The following is a 23,493-nucleotide window of genomic DNA, read 5'->3' on the forward strand; positions in this document are numbered from 1 at the left end:
GATTTTAGCGGATACGCGCAGCTCCGCGCGTATCTACTAAAATCCAGCGTACTTTTGTTTGCGCCTGGAGCGCAAACAAAAGTAGGCTATCCGCGCTCGTTTTAAAATCCGCCCCATTTTTAAATAAAGCAAAAATGTCCGTGTCAGAAGCTTAAATTTTACCCTTTCCAAAAATCAGAGCCAGTGTAACTTCCAGAGTAGAAGACAAGAACTTGTAGTCGAGGACTTCCAAATAACTAACCTGGCAGTAATGTTTTGCAACGGTTGAAACTTCCAGGTAATCTTGGAAGGAAAACCCACATATATGGCGCTGAAGTAATTAATCAGCAATGTAACCAACAGATGTATCACAGATTTTAATGCCTTAATGTCCAACAATGGATGACGTTGTCTCAAAACACAAGCCTAAGGTACATCCTGTGAAAAACTGCTAATATGTGGGTCCCTGTTCAGTAGCCAAATCCAATGTTAATCCTGTTTTTCACTTCTAGGCTAAGTAGTAATTTTAAGACAGCACCAACATACATAACATCTGCAATGCAGTAGAATCCAAATTGCCTACTTTCAAGGTTACAGTATTGCAACCAATAAGAACCATCTAGTTAATCTGCAATGGCTGCCAGAAAATTATTCAACTAAACCATTGTGGCACTGGGATTTCTCCCTGGGGGGAGGAGCCAAGCAGCAGGATATCAACATAAAAATGGTTTATAAATCCAAAGACTCATGAAAATGTTAAAGAACAGACGAGAGATGAAATTTTTTGGTTCACTTAATTTCCAGTGAAAATTAAAAAATCCAAAACACAAGCAAATCACATAGAATTTTATAATACAAATTACTCTAATATTAGAAGTCTATTTTTCTGCAGCAAACATTTAAAATTTGTATGTCATTCATTTTTCCTTATTTCTAGAAACCAACTGTCCATTCAGCATTATGTTCCTCAAATATAAAATATCTCTAATAAGCATAATTTCCAGAAAAAAGGAACCTTATTCATTTTCAGGAAGGGATTAAGCCAAAGAGAAAAAGCATCTGGATCAATCCATCTTTTTGCATGTATTTGTCTAGTTTGAGTGGTTAAATGTGCGTTATGCATGATAAGCCAAGTTCTCAATCTATCTGGACAAATCACTACAAGAAAATAATGGAGATTAAAGGGTGCAATATCTTTCCAAGTGCAGACATCTCACTTCCAAAACTTCCTTGTCCACCTAAATTCTTGATGGAACAGAATGCTTGCTGGTAAACAGAAAAAAATAAATAATCTTACTCCATATCTCTTTCTACTGATTTCATTTAATCAGTGAACTACAAGAGATTTTTGAATTCCAAAAGTCGTCCGATTAGATCTAGTCAAATTTTAATAGGGGAGGGAGTTTAAGAGAAAAACAGAGGTAGCACACTAAGTACATAATTAACTTGCAGCGCAATAACAGTTTTAATGACTTCAATCCAAATCTATCAGGAAATATATAGCTGTGGCCGTCACAAATAGGTCACCTTGACAGATCTTAAAAGACTTTCTATATTATAAGATGTGATCCAAGTTATTCTTTTTTTGAATTTTTGAAGACTTTATTGTAAGGATATCATTACAAAATAAGCAGAAGAAAACAAAAACCCCCTAAGTATAACCAAACAGAAAACATACTCCACGTCGCATATATTCAGTACCTCCTGTTTAAGATACATCTTCTCACATATTAAAAGTACAATAAGGAAAAAATAAACACTCATATCTATAAACCAATTGTTAGACAGTTTACCTAAAGTTCCCAACTTTCACAAACTCTAAGAAAGATTCCCAAATACACATCTCCTCAGAATAACCATCTTTAACTTGACAGTAGAGTCACATCAGGACATGCAAGGAAGATAAAGTTCCTAGATGCCGGAGAGGAGGAACTATATTAGATCCAGTTCTCAGAGATAAAGGTAGTAGATCCGCTTGACAGGAGTGATCATAATGTAATAAAATGACAATCACTGTAGTGTGAATACCTAGAAAAGCTATTGCACTAACATTGAACTATGAAAAGAAAGACTATGATAAAATGAGAAAATTTACATAGAAAATATAGAAACATAGAAATGACGGCAGAAAAAGACCAATCGGCCCATCTAGTCTGCCCAGCAAGCTCCCACACTTATTTCCAATACTTATCTGTTTCATCAATCACCAGGTTCAGGGCCCTTGTTGGTAACTGTTTGATTCAAATTTCCTGCCATCCCCTGTCATTGATGCAGAGTAATGGAGCATCAAAGGTAAGCATAAGGCTTAATGGTTAAGGGTAGTAACTGCCGCATCAAGCAAGTTACCCCGATGCTTGTTTTCCCAGACTGCACAGTTCAATGCCTTGTTGGCTGTTGTCTGAACGTAAATCCAGTTTTCCACATTTCCCCCTGCTGTATATGCATTCAAAGTGATGTATCAGGCTTAATTGGTTTAGGTTAGTAACCACCGTAATAAGCAAGCTACCCCCACGCTTATTTGTTTACCCAGATTGTGAAGTTCAGTCCTTGTTGATTGTTGTCTGAATGCAAATCCTCTTTTCCACATTTCCCCCTGCCGAAGAAGCAGAGAACAACACTGTATATGCATTCAAGTGATGTATCAAGCTTAATTGGTTTAGGGTAGTAACCATTGTAATAAGCAAGCTACCCGACGCTTATTTGTTTACCCAGATTGTGAAGTTCAGTCCTTGTTTGTTATCTGAATGCAAATGCTCTTTTCCACATTTCCCCTTGCCGATGATACAGAGAGCAATGCTGGAGTTGCATTAACTGTGTGAAGGCTTATTGAGTAAGGGTAGTAATCACCAGGTACTAGCCTCCACTCCAGTAATCCACCCCCATGGCTCTTCTCTTCATTCCCATCCTCTAGCCTTTATGGATCCATAGTGTTTATCCCATGCCCCTTTGAAATCCTTCACAGTTTTAGTCTTCACCACTTCCTCCGGAAGGACATTCCAGGCATCCGCCACCCTTTCCGTTAAGAAATACTTCCTGACATTGGTTCTGAGTCTTCCTCCCTGGAGCTTCAAATCGTGGCCCCTAGTTCTACTGATTTTTTCCCAATGTAAAAGGTTTGTTGTTGACCATGGATCATTAAAACCTTTCAAGTATCTGAAAGTCTGTATCATATAATCCCTGCTCCTCCTCTCCTCCAGGGTGAACATATTTAGGTTCTTTAACCTCTCCTCATAAGTCATTTTATGTAGACCATCCACCTTTTTGGTCGCCCTTCTCTGGACCGGCTCCATCCTTGTCTCTGTCCCTTTGGAGATGTGGTATCCAGAATTGAACACAGTACTCTCCAGGTGAGGTCTCACCAAGGCCCTGTACAAGGGGATCATCACTTCCTTTCTCTTACTAGATATTCCTCTCTCTATGCAGCCCAGCATTCTTCTGGCTTTAGCTATCGCCTTGTCACATGGTATCTAATGATCTGAAGTCAGCGAAACAATCACCCCAAGGTCTCTCTCCTGCTCCGTGTACATCAGCCCTTCACCCCCCAAATACAGTTCTTTCGGATTTCCACACCCCATATGCATGATTCTGCATTTCTTGGCATTGAATCTCAGCTGCCATATCTTCGAGCACTCTTCCAGCTTCCTTAAATCTCATCTCATTCTCTCCACTCCTTCCGGCGTGTCCACTCTGTTGCAGATCTTAGTATCATTTGCAAAAAAGACAAATCTTACCTTCTATCCCATCCGCAATGTTGCTCAAAGATATTGAACAGGACCAGTCCCAACAGCGATCCTTGCGGCACTCCGCTTAACACCGCTCTCTCTTCAGAGTAAGCTCCATTTACCATCACACATTGTCTTCTGTCCGTCAACCAGTTTACACTCCAGGGCACCACCTTGGCACTCATTTTATTCACAAGCCTCCTGTGCGGGACCATATCAAAAGCTTTGCTGAAATCCAAGTAGATGACATCAAGGGCTCTTCCTCGATCTAATTCCTTAGTCACCCAAACAAAAAAGTGAGATTTGTCTGACAGGACTTTCCCCTGGTGAATCCATGCTGCCTCTGGTCCAGCAATTCTTCTGACTGTAGATAGTTCACCTTTCTTTCAGCAGCAACTCCATTACTTTTCCCACCACCGAGGTGAGGCTAACCGGCCTGTAGTTTCCAGCCTTCTCTCTGCTCCCTCTCTTGTGAAGCGGGACCACCACCGCTCTTCTCCAATCACTTGGCACCACTCCCGTTTCTAGGGATCTATTGAACAGTTCACGCATCAGACCCACCAGCACATCTGAGCTCCCTCAGTATCCTGGATGAATCTCATCAGACCCCATGGCTTTGTCCACTTCAGTTTTCCTAGCTCTTCCCATACATTCTCTTCTGTAAACGGAGTTACATCTACTCCACTCTCCTCTAGTTTCTTGTTAACTAGCGACGGTCCTTCTCCAGGGTCCTTTTTAGTGAACACCAAACTAAAGAATTCGTTTAATATTTCTGCCATTTCTTTGTCTCTCTCCACACATTGATCCGTTTCACCTTTCAATTTCACTATACCACTTTGAACTTTTCTCCTTTTTCTGATGTATCTGAAAAATGTTTTGTCACCTCGCTTTACCTCTTTGGAAATCCTCTCTTCCACTTGACTTTTTGCTGTCTTGATTACTTTGTCTCCCTCAATTCCACCAGATATTCTTCCTTGTGCTCCTCCCTTTGGGATCCTTTATATTTCTTTTACCTTTTATTTTGTCAGTCACCTCCTTTGAGAACCAGATAGGTTTCATTTTCTTTTACTTTTCTTTACTTTTCCAACATATAGATTAGTTGCCTTGGTAATTGCTCCTTTTAGTTTGGTCCATTGTTGTTCCACATCTCTCTTGTTCTCCCAGCCTTCTAGTTCTTCCTCCAGGTACTTCCCCATTTCATCAAATTCTGTGTTTTTGAACTGCAAAACTCGGATCTTCGTGCTTCTTCTCCATATTCCATTTGTGATATTAAACCATACCGTTGATGATCACTGCGGTTGAGGTGAGCACCCACCTGGACATTAGGGACATTATCTCCATTAGTGAGCACTTAATCTAGTATAGCTCCCTCCCTCATGGGTTCCATTACCATTTGTTTGAACAGAGCCCCTTGCAGGGCATCCACTATCTCTCTATTGTTAATTTCTGCAGAAAGGATTTTTCAGTCTACATCCAGCAGATTAAAATCCTCCAACAATCACTTCTCCCCCATCTTTTGGATGTCTTCAGCCAGATCTGTCATTTGTTTTGGAGGCCTATAAAATCACTCCAATAAAAATGGATGCCCCATCATCTTTTTTTAGGTTGGCCCATAGTGCTTTTTCTTTGCCCCATCTTCCTTGCAGCTCAGATGCTTGAATATCATTTCTGACAAAGAGCCGCCACTCCTTTCCTGTCCTCTCTGTCCTTCCTTAAGAAGTTATAGCCCGGTATTGCCGTATCCCAATCATGAGATTCCGTGAACCACGTCTCCATGACAGCAATAACGTCCAAGTTCGCCTCTACCATTAGGGCTTGCAGATCTGGGATTTTATTGCCCAAACTACAAGCATTTGTGCTCATAGCTTTCCAGCTTTTCTCGGACTCCTTTTGTGACTTATTTAGTTGAGTTTTTTTTATACACTTCACCCTTTTCCATTGCATTTCTTTGTGGGGTGACATTCTAATTTCTTACTGCCAGCCCCAGCATCTAGTTTAAATGCCTTATGACATAGGATTTGAATTTATCTCTTAGGATCCTTTTTCCTGCCATAGACAGATGTAAGCCATCTTTGACAAAGTGCTTTTTACTGTTTCATACACAGCCCGAGCCCCCAATAAATCAAAAACTTTGTTCCTTACACCAGGATTTGAGCCATACATTGAAGTTATTAATATGGCTTAGCCTTTTCTTCCCCTTTCCATGAACAGGTAACACTTCTGAAAAGGCAATGGTTGTTGCCATGTGACTAATCTGCTTCGCTAGAGACTGGAAATCTCTCTGTACCGCTTGGATGCTATTTCTAGCAAGGTCGTTGGTTCCCAGATGGATGATATGTAATATAATCAATAATGTAATATAATGAAATGTTGTAAATAAGTTTTCTTTCTGCTGTTATGGTTTTTTGTTCTATCATTCTCTCGTTCTGTTCTGTACCTTCTCTCTTCTATCTCCCCCTCCCCTTATCCCTTTCTTGTCTGCTCCCGACCCCTGCTCCCTGTTCATTGTAATTCCTCCTTCTCTGAGTTAATTGTAAACCGGCGTGATGTGCCCTACGAACGTCGGTATATTAAAAGCTATTAAATAAATAAATATCAATTTTAGAGTCTTTGCTTTCTTCTTTGATCACTTTGACTATTTGAATAGCATTTCTGCTGGCCGATGATCCTGGGAGGCTTTTAACTGTAGTGTTTCCTTCGCTAAGAGTTCCCAGATTAGTGCCTCTGATGACAGAGTCACCCAGCACAATGAGCTTTTTCCTTTGGTTACTGATTGTATTATGGAATTTCTGTATGCATTGGGTTTTCTCTCTTTTCAGATTACACTTCAGTCTCTTTCGCAAGAACTTCTTCAATATCTAATACAGAGAAGGTGTTTGTTACTTGTGTCACTTGATACAGCGTGTGTCTCCGCATCACAGGTCTAATTCTACCAGAGCCCACTGTAATCCCGTTATTTTTTTTGAGTTCCTTAATGCCCTGTGTGAGTGGGGGGGGTGGGGGTGGGGGGAGAGACATGGGCTGCACAGCTGTCAAGAACGGGTGTCTGTGGGTCACAGGTCTTATCCTACCTGAGCCCACTGTAAACCCCTTTTTCCTTGACTTTTGGTTTTTATGTGGTAAAAGAAAATTAGGTTCTTACCTTTGATAATTTTCATTCCTGTAGTACCACGGATCAGTCCAGACTCCTGGGTTTGGCCCCCCCTCTAGCAGATGAAGACAGAAGTTTACAAACAAAAACTCCGCCTATATCTAGGCTGGTGCCACCTACAGTCCAGCAGTATCACTTAATGTCAGAGCAGGAAAATCACAAATCAAACTGGCTAACGAATCTTCTAACCAGGACCAACAACACCAGTCCAACAGAATCCTCATCACCGGTTCTCAACACCCAACTGGGAAAACGAACCCGAGATACCGATAATAGACAGAAAAGGAGCAAAATATCAAACAGACAGCAGCACGTACACAATGGCCTCTCCCGATAGTAGCACTTATCCGGGTGAGACTCTGGACTGATCGGTGGTACTACAGGAACGAAAATTATCAAAGGTAAGAACCTAATTTTCTTTTCCCTGTACGTACCCGGATCAGTCCAGACTCCTGGGATGTACCCAAGCGCACTTCACCTGGGATGGGATCCAGAGAGGCCCGCTCTAAGCACACCTTCTCCAAACCTTCCCGCACCGGCAGCCTTGACATCCAAACGGTAGTGCCGGGAAAAAGTATGCAAAGATTTCCACGTGGCTGCCCTGTAAATCCATTTCGCCCAAGAAGTGGCCCGAGAGCTAGTAGAATGGGCACGCAGCCCCAAGGGCAGGGACCCTGCAACATATACGCCGAATTGATGGCCTCTTTCAACCATTGCACAATGGTAGTCTTGGATGCCGCATTGCCCCTTCGAGGACCACACATCCAATTTACGGAGGTCCTTAGCCAAAGGATCCGAATCATCGAGTTGCAAGAACGACAGTAACTCAACTGACTGGTTGATATGGAAAGAAGAAGCCACCTTGGGTAAGAAGGATGGAACCATACGCAAGGATACCCCTGACTCAGATGTCCTCAAAAAGGGCTCCCTGCACGACAAAGCCTGAAGCTCGGAAATCCGATGCGCCGAAACAATGGCCACTAAGAACACTACCTTCAGTGTCAAATCCTTCAAGGTGGTTTTGCGAATAGGCTCGAATGGAGCCCCACACAAGGCCCGAAGAACAAGATTCAAATTCCAGGATGGACAAGGCTGACGAATCGGAGGCAGCAGATGTTTCGCCCCTCGCAGGAAACGCGCTACATCAGGATGAGCCGCCACTGGTTTCCCCTGAATCAAACCACGTAAGGAACCCAGCACCGCCACCTGAACCCGCAAGGAACTACATGAAAGACCCTTAGACAAACCGTCCTGCAGGAACAGAAGGATATCCGGTACGGTCGCTCGCGTAGGAACTTCCAGACCCTAACATAAGATAAGGAAGTAGACGTCTTCCGGGAGCGTAACAGAGTAGCGACCAGCGGTTCCGCGTAGCCCTTAGATCTCAGCCTTTGCCTCTCAAAAGCCAGGCCGCTAGACAAAAGCGATCGACCTGGTCGAAACACACGGGTCCTTGGTGCAGAAGGTCCGGAACATACGGGAAACGGAGAGGCTCCTCTACCGCCAGGTTCAGGAGGTCTCCGAACCACGGGCGCCATGGCCACTCGGGTGCCACTAGAACAACGTCCGCCGAGTGTGCCTCGATCCGCCGCAACACCTTTCCTATGAGTGGCCACAGAGGAAACACAGAGTAGTACGTCCGGCCATGAAAGAGCCAGAGCATCTACTCCCTCTGCTGCCGTCTCCCACCTTCGAGCAAAAAACCGAGGCGCTTTCGCATTGCGGAAGGTTGCCATCAAATCGATCGCAGGTGTGCCCCACCGAGCCGGAAGGCATCCTCCGCTAGCTCCCACTCTCCTGGATCCAGCCAATTTCGGCTCAAGAAATCGGCCTGAACATTGTCTACCTCGGCTATGTGGGAGGCTGCGAGACAACTGAGATGACGCTCCGCCCAGGCGAACATGAGACGAGCTTCAGACGCTACAGCCTGACTCTTGGTGCCAAGCTGTCCCTGACTGCCAGAGTCAGGGGCAGATGAAATTCTTCTGAGACCGGGTTCCATCGGGAGAGCAACGCTGACTGTAAGGGCCGCGTATGAGCGAATGCCCAAGGTACCAATTCCAGTGTTGACGTCATGGACCCCCAACACCTGCAAATAGTCCCAGACAATGGGCACCTGCTAGGATAACAATCTGCGAACGTGCGCTTGCAATGTGAACATTCGGTCTTGTGTAAGAGAAACCGTTCCCTGACGCGTGTCAAACAACGCTCCCAAAAACTCCAGGGACTGAGACGGCGTCAACTGACTCTTGGAGACATTGACTATCCAACCGAGCTTGTCCAACAATTGGAGAACCCGCTGGATCACTGCTCGGCAGAGCGCCTCCAACTTGGCACGGATTAGCCAATCGTCCAAATACGGGTGCACCAACAGACCTTCCCTCCGGAGGTGCGCTGCCACTACCACCATAATCTTGGTGAACGTTCAAGGCGCTGTGGCCAGACCGAATGGGAGCACCTGGAATTGAAAATGCTGCCCCAGCACCGCAAACTGAAGGAACTGTTGATGCTCTGCCCGAATGCCGATGTGGAGATACGCCTCTGTGAGGTCCAGGGAGGCCAGAAACTCCCCTGGACGCACGGACGCGATCACCGACCGTAAAGTTTCCATTCGAAATCGAGGAACCCGCAGACATTTGTTGACCCCCTTCAGGTCCAGGATGGGCCGAAACGTTCCTTCCTTCTTTGGTACTACGAAGTAAATGGAATACCGGCCCCTGCGAAGTTCGTTGACCAGAACGGGAACGATCGCGCCGAGCTCCCTGAGACGACCTAGTGTGGCCCGTATTGCCCGTCGCTTTGCTGAGAACCCGCAAGGGGATACCAGAAAAAACGGAAACGGCCGGTGTAAAAAAGTCTAACTCGTAACCGTGTCTTATCACATTCTAGAACCCACTGGTCTGACGTGATCCTGGTCCATTCCTCGTAAAAACGGCCGAGACGCCCCCCAATTCTGGGAACGGAGGAATGGACCGGCCGCCCATCATTGTGCAGGTTTGCCCCCCCCTGCACAGACTGACCAGTGCTGGAACAACCGAAACGGCGCCCGCGAAAGGACTGCGAATAAGATTGTTGATGCTGTGCACTGTGATGAAAAGAAGAAACGGATCCCCGGGAGCCTCGAGGCCGACTACCGCGAAAACGCAACCTGGAAGGGCCAGCCCCCCCGAGACCGCAGCCTGTCCTCTGGTAAACGGTGAACCTTATTCTCCCCCAGGGATTCAAGCAAATCTTCCAATTCTTTACCAAACAGTCTCCCCTTGAAGGGCAAGGAACCTAGCCGTGCTTTAGAAGTTACGTCCGCCGACCGATGTCGTAATCACAACAGCCTCCGTGCGGCCACCGCCGAAACCATCATCCTGGCCGAAGTGCGAAGATCATAGAAGGCATCCGCACTATAAGCGATCACCGCCTCCAAGCGACTCGCTTGGCGTGCTTCTTCCGGCGACAGAGACTCATTGGCCAAGAGCTGCTGTGCCCAGCGGAGACCTGTCCAAAGGGAAAAATTACTACAAATCGTCGCACGAATTCCCAATGCGGAGACTTCGAAAATCTTTTTCAGCTGCACCTCCAGCTTCCTGTCTTGCAAATCCTTAAGAGCAGTACCTCCGGTGACCGGAATGGTGGTTTTCTTCGTGACCGCCGCTACTGCCGAGTCTATCTTCGGCATGCGCAGCATGTCCAGGGCGTCCTCTGGTAAGGGATAGAGTTTATCCATCGCCTTCGCCACCTTCAGCCCCAAATCCGGAGTGTCCCATTCTTTAAACAGCAAATCCGAGGCAAAAAAATGCAAAGGGAAGGCTGAAGGAGGCCCCCGGAGACCCAAAACGACCGGGTCCGTTACTCCGAGCCGGGACTCCTCCTGCGGCACCTGGATCCCTAATTCCCCCAGAATTTCCGGGATAAGAGGTCCCAGCTCCTCCTTCCGAAACAAACGGATCACCTTCGGGTCATCCCCCTCAGTAGCATGGGCCCCTCGGGAACCCGAGGCCCCTTGGTCTCCGGTCCCCATCAACCCCCCTCGGGGGCTGTGATGGAAGCTCTGTATCCCATGACGGGTCCTCCGGCTAATCCGTGTCCGTGGTTGATTCCAGCTCCCCCCTGGGAACCGAGGACCGGAGTGGTCGAGCCCTACTCTGGCCCTCCGACCCCGGACCTGGCTTGGACCTTTTCTCCGCCCAAGGCCCCGAATCCAGAGTGGAGGTCTCCCATGCCCTCTTCTTGGCCCGTCTACGGGCCTTGAAGGCCTTATGCATAAGCAGAACAAACGCGGACCCAAAGGACAAGTCCGAGGCCTATTCTTCCTCCCCCTCAGAGGGATGTGGAGAGAAAGCCCCCATGGCAGAAGCGCGACTGTCCCCCTTGGGGACCCCCCCCCCGCTGCGGGGATAACCTCAGGAAAGGGTCGTCCTCCCCCTCACACGCCAGCAACGCACCTGCCGCAGCTTCCCACAGACCTAAAATGGCCGCCGTTCCCGCCGAAAATGCTGGCGAAGAAAACAAAATGGCGCCCGGACCCGGCCCGGCACTAATCGCTGGCCTGCCGACCTCTTGACTGGCGCGTACCTGCCTGCTGCCCCAGGACCCTGCCGGCATCGCGGCCCCCCCCTCCCCGCCGGAAACGCATGACGAACACAGGCTGTCCCTTGACAGCCGCGTGGCAGCGGACCCGCAGGCCTGACATGCAGCTCTCCGCGGCATCGCGGCCCCGACAAGGAGAAAAGGGTAGGCACAGTACAAAAAAGAAAAGATCTCCCCAGCGACGGCGATCCTCTACCTCCCCCCTCATAGGAACAGGACAGGAGAGACGAGGCACAGACAAAAGAAGAAAACAGGCAGTACTTTTTTTTTTTTAAAAACACACAGACACAGTTACTGGTAAATCAGGTCCGGGTCTAGCTGGGGGGAGGGAACCGGGCACCCTGATGTCACCCCCAGCCCTGATAGACGCTGGCAGTGGAGCTCCCCCACGTAACAGCGGCCTCAACCAGAGGGGATGGTCCCCTCAGGACCTCACTACCCTCTGGGAGGCAGGCTCGGTGACCAGCAGGCAAGCCTCTGCGGTCCGAACCCCAATCCGTCGGCTTCCTACTCTCAAACTGCTTTCTCTTTTTTTATTTTTTACACACTAACTACCACCTAAATCTAGGCCTCAGCACAGACTGTAGGTTTGGCACCCTCTCCACCTGCTAGGAGACAGAAGAATACTGCCGGACTCTAGGTGGCACCAGCCTAGATATAGGCGGAGTTTTTGTTTGTAAACTTCTGTCTCCATCTGCTAGAGGGGGGGCCAAACCCAGGAGTCTGGACTGATCCGGGTACGTACAGGGAATGGGGAATTAATTCCTGAATAATGTAAAGTGGGTGAAACTCTTTATTGCAGCTAATTCAGCTTTAACTTCAGCCAGCTCCTTTTTCAAGGAAGAGAGTTCTGAACAAATGGAGCAAGCCTTAAGTTTCCAGATCATTTCCCTCAGAATAAAGGCTCCACAATAGTTACATTGGATAGTCCTCATTTTGTTAGAAAAGAAATGAAAGGAGCAATCCACAAGGTTAAACTTACAGGAGGCATAAACACTGTTTAAAATTACTAGTCTTGAGGCTCAAATAAAACACATTTCATGCATTAAAATAGATCAAAAGAAAATCAAACGACTAGTGGTGTAGTTTAATAGTGAGATGAGAGAGGCGATTAAAGCCAAAAAGGCATCATTCAAAAATTGGAAAGCAGACCCAAATGAGGAAAATAGGCAAGAATATAAGCACTGGCAAGTTAGATGTATAACTGAAATTTAAAGTACAAGCTTGTATAAAGCAGCAGGCACCTCCAGGTTTTAACCAGGTTTCTAGATAAATAAGAGGCAGATCATGAGCAGTAATGAGATCAAAGATTAATGGTGCTCTATTGACTATACAGCAAGCATTGATTAAAGCATAGTTGGAAGTTTTTGACAGGAACATGTGGGAGAAATCTGCAAGGTTTGAGAATCATGATATATGGACCAGTTGATCCGAAACCATTTTGCCTGTCACAAATGACACGCTCAGAAGTCTATGGTTTCCCAGATCACCCCTAGAGCCCTTTTTTAAATATTAGCGCCACATTGTCCTACCTCTGGTCTTCTAGTACAATGGCTGTTTTAAATGATAGATTGCAAATCTCCATGAACAGGTCTACAATTTCATTTTTTAATTCCTTCAGATCTCTGGGGTGAATATCATCCAGTCCCAGTGATTTGTTATTCTTTAGTCTGTCAATCTGAGTTATGTCCTCCAGTTTCATAGTGATCCCAGCTAATCACTCAGTCATAGTCATCAAAAAATGTTTCCAGTTTGGGTTTGACCCCCGACATCTTCTTTAGTAAAGACAGAGCAAAGAATTGAGCTTTTCTGCCATTTCCTTGACATGCCTGACCATCTCCTTTTTCCCCTCTGTTATCTAGTGGCCTAACGGACTCCTTCACAGGCTTTTTGCTTCAAATGTACTTGAAAATGTTTTTATTTGCTTTTACCTCTATGGCAAGCTTCTTTTCAAATTCTCTCTTCACCTACTTAATTACTCTTTTTTCTAATAGGTACAGGATGAAGTGCAAAGGTGACATTGCTGTTATCCACCTTAGCTCGATCTTTTAAAGAAGTTCTCTTTTAATGTTAATATGACCACTGAATTTCTCTTTTTACAATTAGATAAAGCCAGCCAGTTGACTCTGCTTTTTATTTACCAGCTGCTCCCCATAAACAGCCAGGAATCTAAGATTTTATTACACTGATTAATGATTATAATACACACAGTTCTCATTTTGTTTTATTGGGAGACTTCAACTTCCATGCTGATGAGCCTGAAGGTGTGTTTTAGACATTTCTTTTTTGCTATGTCACAATGGGTCAAAGCAAGCCATTCAAAAGAATGGACATATTTTGGATCTGATTTTTACATCAGAATTTATTCATCTATAGGTTCACTGCTTATAATAGTAAAAGCATACTAAGCAATTTACATATGACCAGAAACATCAAATAATTAATCAAAAAAAATGTTAAACCATAATTTAAGTTAAAACAAATTAAAATTACTCTTAAAATGCTTTTTGAAACAGATGCCCTTTTACATTTTTCCAAAAGAACTTGTAGTCCAAATTTGCATCATTAATATTGCCAAGTGGCTCCACCTGAGTAACCCCTTCACCAGACCATGTTCCACTAAGAACTAGATCTAAAATAGCTCCTCTTCTTCATTGGTTGCAGGACCAACTGCTCCAAAAAATGGCTGATGGCAACTAGAAACTGTACCACTTTAGCAACTTTCAAAGCTTAAGACTGATTCTCTCTGGGCATGACACTTTTAACCAGATTCTCAAATCAGATTCCTGAACATCACAAAACTCCCAGAACTTTTTTTGTCTTGTCTAGATTGTAAATCACCATGTATCTAACAAATTATATCTAAAACTCTCTTCTTTACATCAGTTCTTCAACCATATATTAAAGCTGTTAATGCAAAATACCTGTTTGCAGCAAGGGGTAAGAGATAGAAACAGAGTAGCCTATCTGCTGCCTAAACCCCTCCTATACAAACTTAACTTGGCTTCTAGCCAGATCATTGAACCACAAGTGGACTATGATATTCTCTTCTTTCTGCTCCTGTAATACCAAGAATATGGTTAGTGTCCCTGCTAGCCAAAGATTCTGGCAGGCATTTGATGTTCCTTCTCTCAAATCATTACTCCAAAATCATTGCTCTGATGATTGAGTCTCCCACAAGTAGGAGTTTTCTGGTCTTTTGGGATCTTTTGACACCACCACTGGGTTCCCATTTACAGTAGGTATTTGTCAGCTCTGTCACTATGACAGACGCCTTTTCAAGAGTATTTTCTACTTCTAATGCCACAAAGGCATTCGGTATTCATATCACTGTGTATTTCACAGGTCATATTCTATCAGAAGCCACCTTGGTCCATGAGAGAATATTCCTTGCTCGCCTCTTGTATGTTTACAAAAGAGCACAAACACTAGTTTGTCTCCTGAGAAGGCTAATGGCAGAATTGAGACAAGGAGGGAGGTAATACTTGTATAATGATGTGGCTGTGAGATTTTAACAGGAACAACAGCTCTTGGACTACTCCACAACAAAGGTTCTCAACATACCCTTAAGTACAGACTGATGTCCTGCAAGATGGAAAGTCAGAATTAAATGTGAACAGTTTATATTATCCTCATGAAATATGCAGTGTTAACATACTGTTGTACTCATAGCTTGTGAGGTCAATATTAAATTTATAAAACTTGACTTTTGGGGGGTAATTTTCACAAGGACTTATGTGGTTCTAACCAGGTTTTATGCATGTAAATACTCTTTACACACTTAAACGGGCTTTTGAAAATTGCAAAAAGATATGCTATCGAATTGTCAATAGGTTTTATGTGCTTAAATGTACTTGAAACGCATAAACAGACTTTTGGAAATTTCAATGATATATGCTACTTTTATGAATGTAAATCCTTTTGAAAATTACTGTTTTGAGTTCTTGTTTTTTTTCTTGATATACAAGTGCAGCTCTTCCCAACACACAAAATGTTTATTCTGAAAATTCCAGCTGAGGTGCATTTCAATAACACTTATACAATCCTAGTTGACCTGTATCTATTCCAAGATAATTATTTAGAGTTACTCATGGACTGAACACTGCAAGGAATCAGAAGCCAGCTTCTAGCACACCTGCAAAATACATTTTGGGTAAGGGCAGCAGAAACTGTAAAGTCAGCTTTTTTCTCAGTGTGGAACCATACTTACTTGTGGCAAAGCAATTCAGCATAGCCAAAAATCAAGTATGTATATTTTTTAAAAGCAACTGGATGGCAGGACAATAGGTTCTATACAACAATTACTTATACTGATCTGTCAAAGTCGCTTGAAGCCTTAATAGACATGAATCCTAATTCAGGATACAATGGACAGATTTGTATATCTACTAAAGAAGAGGAAAGTGCTTTCATACCTGTGTTTTGAGCTCACCCAAGTAAGCCCGGAAAAGTTTTTCTGAGTTGTCAAGCATGTCACTAGGTTGTACTTCTCCTAAGATCCCCAGCAGCTCATACACTTTTTCCAATACTGCAAAAGAGTAAATACATACCATGCAAGAGAATCCTTAGATTTGAATATTACAAGCTAAAACATTGTTAGCTTCATAGAAATGTTCAATATGAAATAATAAAGTTTGTTTTACATTGCGATATCATTGAAAAGAAGCTTGTGTGCCACTAGATTCTTTGTAAGTATATTTGCAATTGATCTAAACATACTAAGTGTATAATTAAACCCATCATTATCAATAATAATCATCTTTTAAAAAGAATCTAAAAACATGGCTTTTTCAAAAAGCATTTATAACATAAGAAGAATTAACACCTAATTCTAACTTATTTATCTCTCTTTTAATTTCTCCTTCTCTGTTTTATTATTTTCTGTTTTACTTTCTATTACAATGTAACCTCTCTAATTTTTGTTATATGTAAACCGATGTGATGACTTTAGTTGAATGTCGGTATATAAAAAAATAAATAAATAAATGTGCAATTCTTACTATATATGTTTTACATAATTAACAATGGTGAAATTTAGTCTTACCTGTTCATTTCCTTCCTTTGAGTCCTGCTACAACAGTCCGGACTAGTGGGTTACCCTCTGACAAGTAGCAATTTGAGACAGAGGCTACACCGGTGTCGCACCCAGCTGCTAGTTTGGAACAAAAGGGCCCTCGACCCTGTAATGCAGCTGCCTCAACAACCAGCGGGGGATGGTCCTTACAAACCCCCTGGGAGGCTCAGGAGAGAAACTGGTTTTTTTTGTTGTTTTTTTTAATCAAAGTAAAAACGTTTTACAGACCGAAAACTCTCTAAAACTCACAGAACTCACTACTCTAACTCCAATGAACAATCAGCACCAGCCACCTAGGCCTGCCCAGGACACATCACGTGGCCTGCAGAGCACGGCTCTGTCACGGCCGCGCACGGCAGACCACGTGACTGGAGCGATCGGCCCACCAGGGGATGCCCGATACCCCAATAGGCCAATCCGCCCCTGATCAGCAGACTGTAGGCCTTGCACCTCCACCATCTGCTGGAGGTGCAAAGTACCATCCTATATAAGGCGGAGTTTTGTTTTGAAAACTTCTCTGTCTCCATCTGCTAGAGGGAGGGCAAAACCCAGGAGTCTGGATTGACCCGGGTACATACAGGGAAGCAGCTTTACTACTGCTATCTAACCCAATCAGACCAGAAGAAAGAAAATTAAACTCAAGCTGGGGAGGTGGGGGGGGGGGGGGGAGCAGTGTTTGAAGGAGGGGGGTCCAAATACTCTGAGGCTTGTGTAAGGAGCACCTGCCAAAGGCTTGCCCTATCAGACTTCTCAATTCTCAACCAGGCTTGGCTGGAAGTCTGGGAGCCACCCACAGGGGCCTGAGCCACTTGCCAAGCCCCACTCTACCAGGCTCAACAGGGAACCCAGGAGTCACATCCAGGCCTCTGCTCAACCAGGCCGTGAGGGGAACCCTGAGAACTATGACCCAGACATACTTCTCTAGGGAAGTAATCACAAAATTTGTAGCCCTAGGTAGGAGCAGAGATGCTCCACCAGAGAAAAGAACATGTAAGCTGTGGCTCTGGAACCATCTCCACCAGGGAGGCTGACACCAAGAAATCCTAATACCCCAGTCCAGCATGTATTCACTATCTGCTGAAGACTGAGAAATACTGGCTATTGCTGGTGCAGCACCAAGTGATATCAATGATGACGACACAGAGAAAGTGTGTCCTCTCTGTCGCTATCTGCTAGTAGGCAGGATATAAACTACTAGTCTGGTCGGACGTAGCAGGAAAATGAAACACTTAATGATTAACAATTGTAAAAGAAGAAAACATTCTGAAGAGCCTATTTTGCTCTTTTTTTTTTACAGGATGCTGAGCAATATTACAGATATATCTGTCTTCCTTTCATATCAAGAGAACTGCAGCAATACAGAACCTTTCACCTCTAAGTCACAAGGTGAAATCCAGCTCAGGCTGGTAGGGACTTAGAAAGGTAGCCCATGTGAAATAAGTTGGTGGTCTCAGTCCATTTCCAGCAGCATTCGCAGAAATGTTCACCTCATAGCCTCTGTGACATGAATTCTGCTGCACTGATTCGTGACAAACGTATGAGGAGAAAGAGATCCTCATCTAGCACCCAGAGATCAGCAAATTTAGTGCCAGCAATGGAGAAATTACTTACCTGATAATTTCATTTTCCTTAGTGTAGACAGATGGACTCAGAACCAATGGGTATAGTGTACTCGTGCTAGCAGTTGGAGACGGATCAGATTTCAATCTGACATCAGCCCCTAGTACATATACCCGTGCAGGAAGTGCAGATCCTCAGTATTCTTCCTTGCAAAGCATTGTGGATATATGTTTGACTGACCGATTGGTTAATTTGATTAACTTGTATAACTTCGTAACTATATAAACGTTATAACTTGATTAACTGGAATAATTTGAACTGGTCGATTGAGTATAGCTGGAGACCGCCAGGGAGCTCAACCGGAAAGCGTCGACACCCAGCCGGGTGGAGACCTAGGTAAACGAAAGGAGGCTTACCCTTGAATCATTTGCAATACCATGCGTGACGGCAGCCAAGGGCGGGCTGCTGAGTCCATCTGTCTACACTAAGGAAAACAAAATTATCAGGTAAGTAATTTCTCCATTTCCTAGCGTGTAGCAGATGGACTCAGAACCAATGGGATGTATAAAAGCTACTTCCGAACCGGGTGGGAGGCTGTCTGTGACCCACTTAGTATTGCCCTTGCAAATGCCGTGTCCTCCCGAGCCTGAACATCCAGACGGTAGAATCTGGAGAAGGTATGGATGGAGGACCATGTCGCCGCCCTGCAGATCTCGGCAGGCGACATCATTCTTATTTCTGCCCAGGACGCTGCCTGGGCTCTGGTTGAATGGGCCTTGACCTGTAGAGGTGGAGGTTTCCCTGCTTCTACGTAGGCCGCCTTGATAACTTCCTTGATCCAGCGGGCTATGGTTGCCCGCGAGGCTGCTTCCCCTAGTCTTTTCCCGCTGTGAAGGACGAACAGGTGGTCCCGTCTTCCGTACGGGTTCTGACATTTCCAGGTATCTGGAGAGGATTCTGCCAACGTTGAGGTGACGCAGGTTACGGATTTCTTCCGAATTCTCCAGGGCTCCCGCCGAGGGGAGCGAGATGGTCTGGTTCAGATGGAAGTGGGAGACCACTTTGGGAAGGAATGACGGTACCGTGCGCAGCTGGATGGATCCTGGGGTGAACCTAAGGAAGGGCTCACGGCAAGACAGTGCTTGTAGTTCAAAGATGCGTCACGCTGAGCAAACTACCAGGAGGAAGACAATCTTCAGGGTCAGCTGACGGAGTGATAGGCCTCGAAGAGGTCTGAAGGTGGATCCAGATAGGAAGTTCAGGACGAGGTTGAGGTTCCACAGAGGTACCGGCCACTTCAGCGGTGGGCGAATGTGTTTGACTCCTCTCAGGAAACTTGACACATCCGGGTGAGAGGCTAGGCTATCACTGTCGTCCCTGGTGCCGAAGCATGCCAGTGCTGCCACCTGTACCTTGATGGAATTGAGGGACAGTCCTTTCTGAAGTCCGCTCTGTAGGAACTCCAGCATCACGGGAACTTTAAGTGAGCGTGCCTTGATGTCGTGATCTTCGCACCAGGCCTCAAATATTCTCCAGATCCTTATGTATATTAGCGATGTGGAGAACTTGCGTGATCTGAGGAGGGTGTCTATTACCGCCCCCGAGTATCCGCTCTTCTTCAGGCAAGCCCTCTCAATGGCCAGACCGTAAGAGAGAATTGAGTCGGGTCCCTCGTGGATGATCGGACCTTGTTGTAGCAGGTCTCTGAGAGGGGGCAGGGGTAGAGGGTTCCCTGCCAGCAGTCTTCTCATGTCTGCGTACCACGGTCTTCTTGGCCAATCCGGGGGCACCAGAAGAACTAGTCCCTTGTGTAGTTGTATCTTGTGAATCATTGCGCCCAAAAGGGCCCACGGCGGGAAGGCGTATAGTAGGGTGCCCTGTGGCCAGGTTTGCACCAGGGCATCGATCCCTTGGGATTGTAGATCCCGTTTGCGGCTGAAGTATCTGGGTACTTGGGCGTTGGTTCTGTTCGCCAGGAGGTCCATTTCCGGTGTTCCCCACCAGTCTACTATCATCCGGAAGGCTGCGGGAGATAGCTCCCATTCTCCTGGGTCTAGACTTTCTCTGCTGAGGAAGCCCGCCGTGATGTTGTCCTTCCCGGCGATGTGGGCGGCGGAGATCTCCTGTAGATTTGCTTCCGCCCATGCCATCAGTGGGTTTATCTCCAGTGACACCTGTTGGCTTCTGGTTCCCCCTTGCCTGTTGATGTAGGCAACCGTTGTGGCGTTGTCGGACATCACTCTGACCGCTTTGCCTCGGAGTCTTTGAGCGAACCGCAGGCAGGCGAGTCTGACTGCCCGAGCTTCTAGGCGATTGATGTTCCATCCTGCCTCTTCTGCGTTCCACTGCCCTTGGGCGGTTAGTTCCTCACAGTGTGCTCCCCATCCCCGTAGACTGGCATCTGTCGTTAGCAGAGTCCAGGTTGGGGATGACAGTCTTGAGCCTCTGTTCATGTGGCTGGGCTGCAGCCCCAAGCGTAGTTTGGTCCGGACTGTACCCGGGAGAGGTAAGCGTACGGTAGAATTGTGCGACCGTGGGTTCCAACGGGACAGCAGTGAGTGTTGTAGAGGCCTCATGTGGGCCCTCGCCCAGGGGACCACTTCCAGTGTGGATGCCATCAGCCCTAGGGCCTGCAGGTAATCCCATGCCGAGGGGCGAGGGTCGCTCATCAAGGATTGCAACCGGTTCCACAGCTTTGATCTCCTTGTGAGAGTCAGGCCGACTTTGTTTTCCTTGGTGTCGAAGTGGACCCCCAGGTACTCCAATGATTGTGAGGGCTGCAGTGAACTCTTTTTCGTGTTGACCACCCATCCGAGGCTCTCCAATAGAGACTTGACTCTGTTGGTTGATTGGATGCTTTCCTCTGGTGACTTTGCCCTGATCAGCCAGTCGTCCAAGTAAGGATGTACAAGGACTCCTTCCTTCCGCAGTATTGCCGCCACTACCACTATCACCTTGGTGAACGTCCGTGGTGCTGTGGCTAGCCCGAAGGGTAGGGCCCGGAACTGGTAGTGATGGCCCAGAATCTTGAAATGTAGGTAACGCTGGTGTTCCTGATGAATTGGGATGTGCAGGTACGCCTCTGACAGGTCCAGGGAGGTGAGGAACTCTCCTGGCTGTATTGCCTTTATTACGGATCTCAGGGTTTCCATGCGGAAGCGGGGGACCTTCAGGTATCGGTTTACGGATTTGAGGTCCAGGATTGGTCGGAACATTTCCTCTTTCTTGGGAACGAGAAAGTATATGGAATAATGACCAGAGTTTATCTCCTGAGGAGGTACTGGAGTTATGGCCTCGAGGTTCAGTAGCCTGGCCAGTGTAACTTCCACTGCCGCCTTTTCGGTGGGGTCATGGCAGGGAGACTCCACAAACTTGTCCCCCCCGGACGTGGGTGAGTATGAAGTCCAGGTAGTACCCTTCCCGGATGATGGCTAGGACCCACTTGTCCGAAGTTATCTCGACCCATCTTTGGTAGAATAGGGCCAGTCTGCCCCCTATGGCTTCCCTTGGATGGGTCGGCTGATTCTCATTGCAGAGCGCGGCCGGGCCCTGAGCCCGAGCTGTTTCCCCTCTTGTTGTGCTTGCTCCGAAAGGACTGGTTCCTGCCTGGAGGGCTGGGTGCCTGGTAGCTGCTCCTGTATGGGTTGAAGCGCTGCGAGCTTCTGCCCCTGGAGGTTCTGGAAGGCTGTCGCTGGCGCGGTACTGGGGATTCGCCCCATTTGCCCGCCATCTTTTCTAAATCGCTGCCGAACAGAAGTGATCCTTTGAATGGCATTCTTGTGAGGCGTGTTTTGGAAGATGGGTCGGCCGATCAGCTTCTGAGCCAGAGCTGTCTCCTGGCCGCCACCGCCGATGATACTCCTCTGGCCGCTGTGCGTACGAGGTCTGAGGCTGCGTCCGTTAGAAAGGATAGCGCTGGGTCAAGGATATCTCCCGGTGTGCCGTTCCTGGCCTGGGATAAGCAGGCACGTGTCACCACGGTGCAGCAGGCCGCAATCTGAAGAGACATAGCGGCCACGTCAAATGACTGCTTAAGCATAGCTTCCAGCCGGTCATGCGTGTCCTTGAGGGCTGCTCCTCCCTCCACCGGGATGGTGGTGCGCTTGGAGACTGCGCAGACCATGGCGTCCACTCTTGGGCAAGCGAGCATGTTTTTGGTTGCTGGGTCCAGGGGGTACAAACTGGCCAAGGCCCTTCCCCCTTTAAAGGCAGACTCTGGGGTCAATAAGCTGTTGCGCGGCTCGCAAGAGCGGGAAATGATGGGAGGTCTGTCGAAGGCCTTCCAGAAATGGGTTCTCCTCGGGATCCCCCCTGGGTTTCTGAAACCGGGATCGCTAGTTCTGCCAGGCATTGGGAGACCAGGTCCAGGAGCTCCTCCCATGTGAAGGACCGCCTCATGGTTCGGTGGGGTTCTGTCCCCGGGGGAAGTTCTCCTTCTTCTAGAGGTTCGGCTTCGTCTTCTGAGAAGTCCATGCCCTCGAAGATAGGACTACTTGGCCCACCCGGGAATCCGTTTGCATCCGGACAAAGGCGTGAATCCCCTTGAAGAGTTCCACCCAAGAAATAGACGAGGGGTCCACATTGAGTGGCGCTGTTTCCCTGGGAGCCTCCGGCTGGGAGGGGGTTCCGCTGGGTGTTGCTAGCTCCAGGGAGCCCCCTGAAGAGCTAGTCCCCGGCCCTGGGCGAGTGAGTTGTGGTGGATCTCCCAGGGCCTCCTCGCATTGGGTGCATAGAGCGTCTGCTTCCTGGCTCTGGGCGACCCTGAGGTGGCATGCTGAGCAGAGGCCTAGGGATTTTACTTCAGATCTTGGCGGCGTCGAGGTTGCCTGCGCGTACATGTTTCGCTCCGGATCCCCTGGTCGCGTGCGTGGACTTGAGCGCGTATTAGTGCACTTAAATCGAGTTGTGCGCGTATCTGTGTGCTTAACCCCGGATGTGCGCGCCGGTAGTCGAGTGCGCGTAGTCCATGCAACCGGGACCTGCGCGTGCCACTTATGCGTCTGAGTGTTCTTGTGCTTGTAACTTAGGCACAGAAAGGAAAATTAGGACTTACCTGATAATTTTCATTCCTGTAGTACCAAGGATCAGTCCAGACTGCTGGGTTATGACTCCCGTCCAGCAGATGGAGTCAGAGAGAAACTAAAAAGGCACCACTGATATACCCTGGTGCGCCCCCTGCGATCCTCCAGTATAATCCATAACAAAGCAGTATGAAATTAGAAAACAATGGCAAATTCTGTGACTAGCTCAATATAAAGATGAAACGTATATGAACATGTGGAAAAAACGAGGAAACCATGAAAACAAGCAAGTGCCCGTAAAAAACGGAACACGAAAAACACGAAAAAACAACAGTTGCGGGACTCTACACTCTTCACTGAAATGGGCGGGCGTCTGGACTGATCCTTGGTACTACAGGAATGAAA

The 23,493-nt window shown here is 46.8% G+C and overlaps 1 protein-coding gene across 2 annotated transcripts in view; it reads right to left on the minus strand.

Moving 5' to 3' along the window:
* Nucleotides 1–23,493, minus strand: part of PRKDC (protein kinase, DNA-activated, catalytic subunit) — a 683,602-nt gene that overhangs the window by 610,493 nt on the left and 49,616 nt on the right. For both annotated transcript variants that reach the window (XM_029591248.1, XM_029591249.1), the window contains exon 6: nucleotides 15,849–15,961. In XM_029591248.1, the coding sequence (XP_029447108.1) occupies nucleotides 15,849–15,961 (113 nt within the window). The remainder of the gene's footprint in view (nucleotides 1–15,848; nucleotides 15,962–23,493) is intronic.

Source organism: Rhinatrema bivittatum, chromosome 2 (genome assembly GCF_901001135.1).
Source record: "Rhinatrema bivittatum chromosome 2, aRhiBiv1.1, whole genome shotgun sequence".
In the NCBI taxonomy this organism is placed as follows: Eukaryota; Metazoa; Chordata; class Amphibia; order Gymnophiona; family Rhinatrematidae; genus Rhinatrema; species Rhinatrema bivittatum.